We start from the raw sequence: 13,444 nt of genomic DNA, 5'->3' as shown, positions 1-13,444 counted from the left end.
AGTCCAGCCATGGGACTCTCATCTCAGTGGCGCTAGCAGGGGAGGACATTGGGATTGGGCACTGTGGCCAGACAGCATGAAGCCCAGCAGGTGCTGGAGGCTGAGTCCTATACTTCTGAGAAGCTGAGACTGGTGAATCAGGGCCTGGAAGACCCCAGAAGTCAAACTGTTAGAGGAATGCGACAGTCAAACACCAGGTCAGATGTCCAGGACAAGGGCAGAAATGCAGCTGTCAGGAGCTGAGGGAGGCCGGGCTAGACAGGAGGCCTCAGGAGGGTGATGGAAGCCCAGCAGTGTCTGTCAGTGTCAGAGAGAGGTGGATTGGAGGTGGATTCTTCCTGCTAAGCCTGGGCTTGTGGTCAAGTTGAACTCCCATCTCCCCATTTCCTCAATGAACTTAGACAAGAATAGGATTCAGGTAGGAGTGCCCAGCATGCTGGCCCTGGGCTGGGGAGACCCACGGCCCAGGGAGTGGTAAAAATGGGAGGTGGTTCCTAAATCCAGGCTCTTTCACTGTTTCCACTGCTACTGTAGTGTCCTGAACCGAACTCCTGCCAACTTGATCCAGGAGATCATTTTAGTGGATGACTTCAGTTCAGATCGTGAGTAGTCAGCTTCCTTTTTGCAGCCCTCCATTCCACCCTCGTCCCCGTTTCCCCAGAACACCAAGGCAAGCACCCTGAGGTTGTCCTGACCATCGCAGACACCTTTCTGCCCCCGGCAGGGATCCTGTCTTTTCTAGGACCCCTCCCTGGTCCTGTTCCCTGGTGTCAAAGGAGGGAAAACAAGAGTGGGTGTTGCTTTGGATGGGACACTAGTGAGATGATATTTTTTTAAAATAGTAAAGAAAATCAACAGCATCCTTCATTATTACAGCTGCTAAATGCAGATGATAGCTGGGCTGGTAACCACCCCCAGCGTGCTCTCCGGTGCTCCCTGAGGTGGAGTGGAGTACTGCCATAGGTACAGGCACTCTTCAGTCTGGCCTGAGAGTGGGGCAGGGCAACCCTTCAGCCAGTAGTGATGACCATACCCCTTCCCCATCCCCATCCCCAGCCCTTTCCTGGGCTTAGTATGGGGCAATTTTCATGGCAGCCAATCTACTAGTGGCCTGATGCCCATGTCTAAATGAGCTTGCCTTCCTCTTTACGTCCTCAGCGGAAGACTGTCTACTCCTGACCAGGATCCCCAAGGTCAAGTGCCTGCGCAATGATCGGCGGGAAGGTGAGTCCTTGCACCCTGGGTCCCACCGAGGGCCCATCTTGGTGTCATCCTCTGCACCTCCCCACTCTCTCTTGGTGCTGTGGCACACCAAGCCAACATGGCCCTGCTGCATTCCTGATGGCTGGGACCAGGCTCTGCAGAAGACTCCTCCTTCCCAGATCAGCCCCATCAAGGCACAACTGTAGGCAAGTTGCTCCATCTCTGACTGCCTTAGCTGTCTCTCCTGAGAAATGGGATAAGACAGTCCCTTTCTGCCTTGCAGGGTGATTGTAAGGATTGCATGAGACAGGCTGTGTGGAAAGGCTTTGAGAAAAATCCAGAAGCATAAAGCAGATGTGATCTCACTTCCAATCCAGACGTGCTTTGGAGTAGCTACTATAGCGTGGCATTGTGCATGGCACTCTAGGGGACTCGAAGGAAGTACAAGGCGTAGTCCCTGCCCTTGGAGGGTTACTACATAGCCAAGGGGTCAGAATCCACTGTAGCCACAGGCTGGTTGTGGTTGTGTATGAATAGCATAGAGATCAGAGGAGAGCTGGAGTGAGCAGGGAAGGCTTCCATGGAGGAATGGGCCTCAATGGGGTGTGGGCGCATCATGAGACAGGTAAAGGGGAGCAAGGGAGGGCATGCCAGCTTGTGCATTTTGCGAGCAAAGGCATCAGTCAGGGGTACGGGCATGCGCAATACTAACAGCCCCTTTCCTGAGGGCTCCTTCCCTGCGGGCATCCACTTTGCCACTTTCAGCCCTTGTACTCAGCCCACTGTGCCCATTGTACAGACAAAGGAACTGGGGTTTAAGGAGCTTCAGCGATTTGCCCAGGGTGATGAATAGAGCAGCCATGGTTCCAACCTGTGGGGCCCAACCCAAAGGCCAGCCTCCTAACCTCCCTCTACTCATACTCCCTTCCTGCGAGACCCCAGGCCTGGTCAGCAGGGGGAATGGATGGAGTGAATTGAGATGATAGAAGACCTTGGAAGCCAGAAGAAAGCATTGACTTCATAAGGCAGAGGTAGCAGGGAGCCACTGAAGGTTTTAGAGTGAGAGGGATGTGATAGATACGTTTAAAATAATCCCAGCACTTTGGGAGGCTGAGGCGGGCAGACCACTCAAGGTCAGGAGTTCAAGACCAGCCTGGCCAATGTGCTAAAACCCCATCTCTACTAAAAATACGAAAATATCTGGGTGTAGTGGCACCTGCCTGTAGCCCCAACTACTCAGGAGGCTGAGGCAGGAGAATCACTTGAACGCTTGAACTGGGGAGGCAGAGGTTGCAGTGAGCCAAGATTGGGCCTCTGCACTCCAGCCTGGATGACAGAGCAACACTCAGTCTCAAGAAAAAAAAAAAAAAGAAAGAAAGAAAGACCAGTCAGGCCAAGGGGCCACAAGAATATCAGTGAGGGAGACCTTCAAACCATGATGGAAGTGGCCAAAGTTAAATACTACCCAAGCCACTGGGTTGTAGGTACCGTCAAGTCTGGGAATATGCTGTCCCTGGATTTGACAACAGTAAATGTAAATTTATGACTCGATGCTTTGTACACACTTTTGGAGTGGAGATTGATGGGCTTTTGGCTGGCGGGCGGGCTGGGAGGCAGCTAGAGGCAGAGTGTGGGGCAGAGGCATGGCTAGGGAAATGTCTCCAAGGAGCTGCTTATACTCAGAGCTCTAAGAGTGAGGCCCTTCCCTCCCACAGCTCACAGGGCAGGCATGGCCGCTCTGGCAGGGGCAGGAGAAGCTGGGCCTCCTCCCTCCTGACCAGGCAGGTCCCCGCCCAGAGCAGAGTGCTGCCCAAAATGAGGCTGGTGAGGCTCTCAGGGGACAGGCACAGAAGAATAGAATCTGACGTGTGTGGGTCTCCCAGGCACCAAGCTCTGTCCCTGTCGTCTTGTTTGATCCTGATAGTCAGGGATTATTATCTCTCTGAATCTTATAGATAAGAAAACTGAGGCTCAGAGTGGTTAAATAACATGCTGAAGGGAAGGGAAGGGGCTGCCATACAAACTTAAGCCTATCTTAGTCTGAAGATTATCTCCATGCTACACATAGGGGTATGGCTGGAGGGGACCACCCGGAGGTTCCCATGGGAAAAAGTTTTGTTTTCTGGTTCTCCTTTGGGATCAAACTACTTTATTGCACTTTCCACGCTCTAAACTGTGACTGTTCTTCAGTGTGTCCCTAGAGCCCAGACAGTGATTGGCACATAGAGGGCACTCAGGGTGTGACCCTGGAGTGATGATGGTTGATGGGTGGATAAGAAGAAGCAAGAGAGGGAGGCAGGAAACAAGCAGAAGTATAAAGTCAAATCTAATCACAATAACTCAGGAAACCTCAGCCCCTGAAGGAGAGGAGAGCCTTGGGACTTTGGGGGACAGGTGGGAAGCCAATTGGCCCAGTCCCAGCGCCAAGCCCTGTCTACTCCTCTTGCAGGGCTGATCCGGTCCCGAGTGCGTGGGGCAGACGTGGCTGCAGCTACCGTCCTCACCTTTCTGGATAGCCACTGCGAAGTGAACACTGAGTGGCTGCCGCCCATGCTGCAGCGGGTGAAGGAGGTGAGCCGCCCTGGGGAGCTGGGCGTCCTTGGGGACTCAGCCACTACGTTCCCGGCACCGAGGCCTATGGGACAGTCTTTGAAGCTAGACAGGCATCGTAGGAAGCCCAAATAGTCTACTTCTCCCTGAGTGACTTCACCTTATTGAGTTTTCTCATCTGAAAATAGGGATAATTGTAATAATTATCCCACTGGGTTATTGTGAGAATGAAATTGGACGAAAGCCTGGGTGAGCTACAAAGCTCCTGCTGCAAATGGGTGTGGTTTTTCTCCTGGGAGAGTTAGGGTCCTGTGCTGGGAGAGCTTTTGTTCAGGCTGGGATGTTGTTCTCAAAGAGAGGAGAGGGTAGGAGGGCCCCTGCCACGTGCTTACTGTTCTCCAGAACAGGGAGGATTTGGACACATGGCAGAAAAGGATGAGGTGATTACAACCCGACCATAAAAAGACAAATAACCCAATTTAAAAATTGGCAAAGGGGCCTGGAGCAGTGGCTCACCCCTGTAATCCCAGCACTTTGGGAGGCCGAGGAGGGCAGATCACCTGAGATCGGGAGTTCAAGACCAGCCTGGCCAACATGGTGAAACCCCATCTCTACAAAAGTACAAAAAGTAGCTGGGCATGATGGCGGGTGCCTGTGCTCCCAGCTACTTGGGAGGCAGAGGCGGGAGGATCACCTGGTCCCGGGAGGCAGAAGTTGCAGTGAGCCAAGATCACACCACTGCCCTCCAGCCTGGGCAACTGAGCGAGACTCCATCTCAAGAAAAAAAAAATTGGCAAAGGATTTGAGTAGACATTTTTTCAAGGAAGATATAGAAATGGCCAATAAGCCTAGGAAAAGATGCTCAGCATCATTAGTCATTAGGGAAATGAAACTCAAAACCATAATGAGATGCCACTTCACACGACCAGGCTGGCTATAATCCAAAAGATGGACAATAACAAGTGCTGGCAAGGACTTGGAGAAAGAGGAGCTGTATCAGGCCATTCTTGCATTGCTATAAGGAAATATCTGAGACTGGATAACTTACAAAGAAAAGAGGTTTAATTGGCTCACCTTGTACAAGCATGGCACTGGCATATGCTTGGCTTCTGAGGAGGGCTCGGGGAGCTTTATTCATGGCAGAAAGTGAAGGGGGAGTAGGTACCTCACATGGCAAGAGTGGGGGCAAGAGAGAGTTGGGTGGAGGTACTACATACTTCTAAACTAACCAGATCTCATGAGAAGTCATTCACTATCACAAAGACAACACCAAGCCATGAACGATCCACCCCCATGACCCAAACACCCCCAACTAGGCCCCATCTCCAACCTTGGGGATTACATTTCAACATGGGATTTGGGTGGGATAAATACCCAAACCATATCAGGAGCCTTCATATATTGCTGGCAGGAATGTAAAGTAGGGCAGCCACTTTGGAAGGCAGTCTGGCAGTTCTGCGAAAGTTTGAACATAAGTTAGTTACCATATGACCCAGCAGTGGAGCTGCTAGGTGTATACCCAAGAGAAATGAAAACATATGTTCACACAGTAACTTCAGAGCAGCACTATTCAGAATAACCAAAAGGTAGAAAAAATCCAAATGCCTATCAACTGACAAATGGGTAAATAAAATGTGGTGTATCCATACAACAGAATTATCAAGACATTAAAAAAATGAAGAACTGATACATGCTACAACATGGATGAACTTTGAAAACCTATGTGAAGTGAAAGCCAGTCATGAAAAGCCATACATTATATGATTCCATTCATAGGAAATGTTCAGAATAAGCAAATCTATAGAAACAGAAAGTAGGTTGGGTTTCTTGTCAGGGTGGTGAAATGTTCTGGAACAAGATAGTGGTGATGGTTGTACAATCTTGTGAATATACTAAAAATCATCAATTGTGTACTTTAAACCTGTGATTTTATATCTCAGCACAAAAAAAGTCTATAAAAAGGATGAGGTGAGGCCCTCCACAGAGCACTGAAAAACCATCAAAGGTCTCCACTGATCAGCCCCATCCCAGGCTTCTGTTATCCTGATCTAGGATGGGAACTGAGGGGCAGAGCTGGATTCCAAGTTCCAGACAAGAGGATTTGGGGAGGTGAAAGCAGAGTGGGGAAAGAGAAGAAAGAAGAGGCTCTGTTCCATGTCCCCCATGGAGGGCGAAAGATGAGAAGGCTCATGAAGGGTGATGAAGTTTTTCACGTGGCATATGACATAATCTACCACCCAAAAAAAGAGGCCAGCAAAATCAACATTATTCATCAAGGTTTTGGATTTGGATTTGTGTTCTGGGAGGTGATGCGGGGAGTGGTGAGTCTGACCTTGTAACAGTGGATGTGGTATGAGAGGGATAGCACCCAGATTACATGGGGACCTCGGAGCCCCTGCCCTCCAGCTGCTAGTAGTCCCATTGGGAAGACTCAAAACAACTATAATACAAAGGTAAATCATATTAATAAAACAACAGTTCAGACCAGAAATAGAAGAGCCACTTCAGGCAGCACAATGAGTCACTGTCCCAGGAATCATCTAGGCTGTCATTGTAAGAGTAGCTTAAAAGAGGAAAAAATCCTTCAGCCTGCAGCAGTCAGGGAAGGCTTCATGGAGTAGGTGAGATTCTAGCAGGGCTCAAAATGATGTGTGAGGAAGAGGCTTGGAGAGTACATGCGAGTCAAATAGGAACATCCAGGAGCTTGGGTGTGGTGATGCAGGACAGCTGCCAGGAGCCTGCCAGGGTTGAGGGGCGGCCCTGGGCACACCCTGCAGGAAGTGCTGAGTGCCCCATGTCTCAGAGAGACCTTCTACCCAGAGCAGGCAGCTAGGCCTTTTTTCTGCAGAGAAGTCCCAGGCCTCACGCCATCTCGCATCTCTCTCCTAGGACCACACCCGCGTGGTGAGTCCCATCATTGATGTCATCAGTCTGGATAATTTTGCCTACCTTGCAGCATCTGCTGACCTTCGTGGAGGTGAGTTCTGCTCCTAGGGGTGGGGCTGTAGACATGAAAGGAGGTACATGAGGCTAGGCAGGCAAAAAACCTTGCTTGCTGCTCTTTCCAGCTGTGCCAGAGAGCCTCATGAACACCCCTTCCACCACCTCCAAAGAGAAAATGAAGAGGGATTGGGTGCAGCCCTCGGACTGGGGACAAAGGAGCAGAGCTGGCAGTTGCAGGCTTCTGATACAACCAGCAGCAGAGCCAGACTAGTCTCTCATCTTTCCCTCCCTCCAAATATTGACACTTTCTTCCCAAATGCTGCCAGCCTAGGGATCATGGCCACAAGTCCCAGCAGAAGGCCATGATGTGACAGCTGTCTTGAGGATGGGGAGTGGGGAGCCCTCGGCCTTACATGACTTCCTAACACGTGTGCCCCAGAGATGGTCAAGACCTGTGTTGTGTATGGCAACTATCAGCCACATTTGGCTATTGAGCTCTTGAAATATGACTAGTCTTGAAAAGTGACTAGTTGGAATTAAGAGTGCTATAGGCATAGAAAACCCACAGGTTACCCAGACTTAGTGTGAAAGAATGTAAGCTACCTCATTAGTAATTTTTTATATTGATTACACGTTGAAATGACAATATTTTTGATATATTACATTAAAAATATTTCATCCAAATTAATTTCATATATTCTTTTTCTGATGTGATTACTAGAACATTTTGAATTACATATTTGGCTTACATTTGTGGCTCGCATTACATTTCTTTTGGACTGCGCCGGGCTGTTCAGTACAGTAGATAATAGTCACCTTTGGTTACTTAAACTTGCATTAATTCAAATTAAATAAAACTTAAAAGGCAGTTCCTTAACTGTACTAGCCACATTTCAAGGCTCAGTAGCCACATGAAGTCAGTGGCTACCATATTCAACAATGCAGATACAGAACATTTCATCATTGCAGAGAGTTCTATGGAACTGTGCTGCTCTACAGAATCTGTTGCTGGAAGCTAGCGGGCACAGTGGATTTCCCGTTTGGGATCTGGACTCCCAGTATATGGACCCAGCCATTAGTTAGATCGTGAGTCTGAATGGGATTCTGAAGGGAGCCAGGCATTTCCCCTTTGGGAAATCACCTCAGGGCTTTGGCACTGGCAGCTGCCCCTGCCTGGAATTCCCTTTCTCCAGGTATTTGCATGGATGTATCCTTCATTCAGGTCTCTACTCCAAAGTCACCAGAGAGCCTTTCCTGACTATTCTAACTAAAATATTAATAGTATGGGCACTCCTCCTTTGTTTTCTTTTCTTTTTTTTTTTTTTTTTTTTAGTACTTTCATCCCCAGCTGACATAGCCTCCATTGATTTATTTATCTTTGTAGTTTCTGTCTTACCCAGTAGATGGTACACTCCCTGAGAGGAGGGGCTTGGCTTATTCCGAATGAAGGAGGGGCTGCACGAAGAGCCCAGGACTCTGATCAGGGGAGACTCCGAGGGGTGGTGGAGTGAAGGGGCTCAGCAGCCCACAGCTCTGCCCTGAGCTCTGTCCTCACCTTGCTGTGTCCCTTAGGGTTCGACTGGAGCCTGCATTTCAAGTGGGAGCAGATCCCTCTTGAGCAGAAGATGACCCGGACAGACCCCACCAGGCCCATAAGGTCAGGGTTGCGGTGGGCTCTGGGGGACCCCTTCCTTCCCTGGGTCAGGGGCCTGGGAGGCTCTTGGGAGGCTGTATCGGTCGCTTGGGCTCCTGAGGTGCACTAAGTGCTGACTCTGTTCTGGGCCCTCGGACCCTGTCTGCAGGGACAGGGCGGACAGAGGCCACAGGAACAGATGTGGGGGGCCAGGGAGCTAGCCAGACATCCTGCCCCAGTGATTCTGCAGGGAGGGATCTAGAGGCAGACGGTCTTGGGTCCTGGGACCATCTAAAGGGCCTCCTTGCTTCTCCAGCTCATGTGTTGCCTCTTCCCTCTCCTTGCTCCCAGGACACCTGTCATAGCTGGAGGAATCTTCGTGATTGACAAGTCCTGGTTTAACCACTTGGGAAAGTATGATGCCCAGATGGACATCTGGGGGGGAGAGAATTTTGGTGAGTTGGGAAATAGTGAAAATAAAAGCAGCAGTAATAACCATAGTTAACCCTGACAGAGCACTTTCTATGTGTGAGGACCTGCTCTAAGGACTTTACACACATGAGGTCATTTAATTCTCTCAAGCACCCTCCGAGGTAAGTATCATGATCTCCATTTTACTGATTTTAAAACCCAAGGCACAGAGAAGTTAAGCAATTTGTCCAGAGCCACACAGCTAGTAAACAAAGAGGTTCTATTCAGGGGGAGCCCGTGGTCACATGGCTGGACATGTGTGTGGAAGAACACACAACTGTATCACAGACCACAGCTTACACACGTGGCTGCTTCCCTACCAGCAAGGCTGGGAGGTGTGTGGTAGAGGGTGGTGGTGAGATGCTAAGTAATGGAGTCAGATGACCTGGGTGCAAACCCTGGCCCTACCACCTGCATGCTGTTTGGCCCTGGGCAAGTTAAAGCCCTTTAAAGTCTGAGTTTCCTCAAGAGGTTGTTATGAGTACTAAATGAGGTGATGAGTTAAAGGCAGGTCACAGTGCTGGTGGCCACTGTCATTAGGCAGTCTCTAGACTCAGAAACACAGGAAGCTGCCCCTCCCTGCCCTGAAGCAGCAGCGAAGGAGACAGAGGTGGGGGCAAAGTGTTCCAGTAGGGAGCTGGAGGGGGCTGGACCCTCACACATTTGCTTCTCAGCTCACGGTGTTGGGGCCACAGAGTACCAGGGAAGGGTTACCAAGTGGGATCGGAGCCCAAACTCTGGACTCCAGTATGTGTGGGCTGGCAAGCCAGTCAACTCTTTGGACCTCAGTTTCTTCATTTGCAAAACAGGGTTGCATGTGAGATGGAGGTTAGATAAAGGGTGAGCATCAGTTAGGGTCCTGGCAGAATATGGAAGGCGCAACCGACTTGAGTGTTTATTAAAGGGCTTATTTACATGGTGCGGGCAGGATAGAGGGAACCGCAGGGACAGTGCAGTACTGGGCAGGGCTGTGACTTCTGGGAGCTGTAACCACCCCAAGGTCTGAAAGATAGGGTGAGGGAGCACCCCATGATGGAGCTGTGGTCTTGGGGCACATGCAGCCAGCCCATGGCACCAGGCAGAGAGTGTCAGGGCTAAACACTCACCCTCACTCTACCCCCACCCCGTCATCTCCTGCTGGTGCCTCCCTGTCTGCCTGAGGAAGGGAACCCAGCAGTGCAGCCCCCAGGGGCAGTCTCACAAACAGCGATGTGGAGACGGGGGCGGTGGGGAACATCATTCTGGGAGCAGGAGCAGGGACAGGTCCTTGGTGGCCTGTTCTTGCCCTCTTGGTGGACCCAGTCCTTCACAGAGCCCTCTCCCACTGCTTCCTTCTTCTTCCTGACCAGGTGTTCTGTGCAATAACTAAGGCTGGTGGTATCTCACCCATTTGACAGGTAGAAAGACTGAGGTAGTTGCTGCCTTCCAGATTTCAGTCCGGAAACTCCACATCTAATGGGCATATGCAGCTCCTTTACCAGAGCCACTTATGTGTTGTGGGACGTTGGCAAAGGCACAGTCTATATCTCTGAGACGTTAGGAGCAGGGATTCTTTAACTCTTTCTCCCTGATCAGGAAAATAGCAGTGAGGGGGCTTGCAACAGGCCTGATCCCCACTTAAAACCAGCTGGAGTGGGAATGGGCGTGGGACTCCCCCAGCTTTGTAGCTTGCTTTTGGAGGCTGTTTCCAGGCAGGGTTCGGAGGAGTAAATTCTGGGAACTGGGGTGCAGTGACCCCTCCATTCTGACCCCTTTCATGTGTTTTGGGTCCAAGTGACCTGCTTTGTGTCTTCAATCTCGGCCTGAAGGGCTTTGGCAAAGCCAGTTTCCTGTGAAGACTTGGAAAGCTGGGAAACTCACAGTCTCCTTGCTCTGCCTCCAAAGGCCATTTTTTCTTTTTCTTTTTTTTTTTTCTTTTTTTTGAGGCTAGAGACAGAGAAACAAGTGAATGATCAAATAGCTCACTTCAAACTCTGCCTGAGGCAAGGGCTCCGTGGTTGGAGAACTTGAAAGGTGAACCACAGAGTGGTTCTGGCAAGGGTTTTGTTTCTTAGAAGAAATTCAAAGAAATGTCTAGGCTAGCTGCAGTGCTCAGATGTTCAGCCGCTGGGACCAGTTTTGAGCTGTGAGACTCCTGTCGCTGGTGGGTTTGAGCCTTTCCTTTTATTCCTTTATTGAAGGAAGGGAGATTTCCAAACCAAGACGTGTTCTTTTGTCCCCAAAGAATTCCAAACTCGGGAGCCCAGAGGCCACCTTGAGTGGGGCTGGCAGATGTGCAAAGTTAGGATCCCCAACAAAGATGTGTTGGGGATCCTTTTAAAACATAGATTATGTTGCTCCTGTGCTCAAAACCTTGCAAGAGTTCTCATGTCATTCAGAGGAAAACCCAAACTCCTTACTGGCTACAAGGTATCTGCCTTTCCCTGCAAGCCCTGCAGCCACACACCTGCCCTCACTTCCCACTTCTCCCACCCTGCCTCACTCCGTGTGGGCTGCACTGCCTCCTTTTTTTTTTTTTAGACAGAGTCTTGCTCTTATTGCCCAGGCTGGAGGGCAGTGGCACAATGTCAGCTCATTGCACTCTCTGCCTCCTGGGTTCAAGCGATTCTCCTGCCTCAGCCTCCTGAGTAGCTGGGATTACAGGCACACACCACCAGGCCCGGCTAATTTTTGTATTTTTAGTAGAGACGGGGTTTCACCATGTTGGCCAGGCTGGTCTCGAACTCCTGAACTTTCAGGTGATCCGCCTGCCTCAGCCACCCAAAGTGCTGGGGTTGCAGGCGTGAGCCACCGCCCCGGGCTAGCATGGCCTCTTTGAACTTGCCAGCTGTGCTGTTGCCTCTAGGGACCTGCCCTTGCTGGCTCCTCTGCCTGGAATGCTCTTCTCCTGCTAGCCACAGGACTTGCTCCCTCACCTGTTTCAGGTCTTGGCTCAAGTGTCCCTTTTACAGTGACAACTCCCCTTATCAGCCTAATTTAAAATGCAGTCATAGTCCTCCCCCACCACTATCCACTGGCCCTCTTCAGCTCCCAGCCTGGTTCATTTTTCTCCATGGCCCTAACTACCATCTGATATGCTCTATTTATTTTATTTTTTATTTTTTTCATTTTATTTATTTATTTATTTATTTATTTATTTACTTACTTATTTTTAGAGACGGAATCTCCCTCTGTCACCCAGGATGGAGTGCAGTGGCATGATCTTGGCTCACTGAAACCTCTGCCTCCTGGGTTCAAACAATTCTCCTGCCTCAGCCTTCCAAGTAGCTGGGACTACAGGTGCATGCCACCACACCCGGATAATTTCTTTTGTATTTTAGTAGAGACGGGGTTTCACCATGTGGCCCAGGCTGGTCTCGAACTCCTGAGCTCAGGCAATCCACCACCTTCAGCCTCCCAAAGTCCTAAGATCACAGGCGTGAACCACTGCACCTGGCTGATATGCTACATTTTTATGCATTTTCTTGTTTACTTGTATTTTTTTGCTCCTTATTTTATGGAGTTCCCGTCTCCTCACTTCCCTGCTAGAGTACAAGGGAATCTAGAGCAATGTCTGACATATAATGAAAATTTGCTGAGTGAACTAAAGAATCTGACAGAGTGGCTTGCTGGACACAATGTGAACTTGATGCTGCATTTCTGCAACTGAATATTTGAGTGACCTTGGAGAGGTTAACATCTTTAAGCTTCAAAGTCCTCGTTAAAAAAAATAAGGGTAATAATCCTGACTTCACATGGTTGCAGTGAGAATTAGATATTGGATAGAAAGAGCATGGTGTGTAGTAAGTACTCAGTAAATAGATGGTTACTGCTATTGCTATGGCCATTGTTGATAATAATAACAATAGTTAATAATATTATAGACATTAGGGCTGAGTGGGATGAAGTGACTTAACTAGCATAACAAAGTTGGGATGGCAGAAATGGAACCAGAATGCAGATCTTCTGCCCCCCCAGGACTGTCCCCGGTTCTAAACCTTAGTTGCTGAGGCCAAACACAGAGCTCTGACCAAGAGAAGGGACGGATGCCTGGCAGTTTATAGGCAGACCTAGGGAAGCCCATTGATACAGCCATCCTTACATGTGGGTCCAGGTAGGCCAAGTGTCCAGTCCTGGCCCTGAACCATATCTGGACATCACTTGGTGCACACAGGCTGGCCAGAGGTGGGCTTTAGTCCTGCTTCCTCCACTCTGCCCTTTGCTAGTTACTGGGAGGGTCCTGACCAGCTACGCCAGGTGAGAGCCCCCAGACCTGGTTGGAGATCATGAGTGTCCTTAGAGCCAGCTGAGGAGTGGGAAGAGACTACGGGGTTAATATGAAGGAAAGTAGGAAATCAAAAGAGATTATGTGAGATTCAGCCAGCTGTCAAGGTGGATCCTTACCATAAATGGCAACTGGTGAGTGGAGATCAGAGTGGTAACTTTTGAAGTCCCCTTCTGGGCAGCAGGATGGCCACTGCTCTCCCGACACCACTGGGGACCACAGTCATCCACAAAAGCTGGTTCAGCGCCACCACCGCTGTCAAAAGGAGGCATGGCTCAAGAGGGCCAGTGACAGCCTGAACAAGGAGACCAACTGGGTCAAGAGGGAGGTTGGGGCCAGCCCAAGAGGTGCCAGCTGGAGCAGCCTGTGGTTTGGTTGGT

General features: G+C 49.9%; 1 protein-coding gene across 1 annotated transcript in view; it reads left to right on the top strand.

Moving 5' to 3' along the window:
* Window positions 1-13,444, top strand: part of GALNT16 (polypeptide N-acetylgalactosaminyltransferase 16) — a 95,490-nt gene that overhangs the window by 65,593 nt on the left and 16,453 nt on the right. The window contains exons 5-10 of the mRNA XM_055289017.2: window positions 535-602; window positions 1,159-1,224; window positions 3,653-3,774; window positions 6,643-6,730; window positions 8,269-8,353; window positions 8,681-8,784. Coding sequence (XP_055144992.1) covers window positions 535-602; window positions 1,159-1,224; window positions 3,653-3,774; window positions 6,643-6,730; window positions 8,269-8,353; window positions 8,681-8,784 — 533 coding nt within the window. The remainder of the gene's footprint in view (window positions 1-534; window positions 603-1,158; window positions 1,225-3,652; window positions 3,775-6,642; window positions 6,731-8,268; window positions 8,354-8,680; window positions 8,785-13,444) is intronic.

This window comes from Symphalangus syndactylus, chromosome 8, assembly GCF_028878055.3.
Source record: "Symphalangus syndactylus isolate Jambi chromosome 8, NHGRI_mSymSyn1-v2.1_pri, whole genome shotgun sequence".
In the NCBI taxonomy this organism is placed as follows: domain Eukaryota; kingdom Metazoa; phylum Chordata; class Mammalia; order Primates; family Hylobatidae; genus Symphalangus; species Symphalangus syndactylus.
Note: the sequence above shows the minus strand (reverse complement) of the source record. Positions and strands in the feature narration are given on the sequence as shown.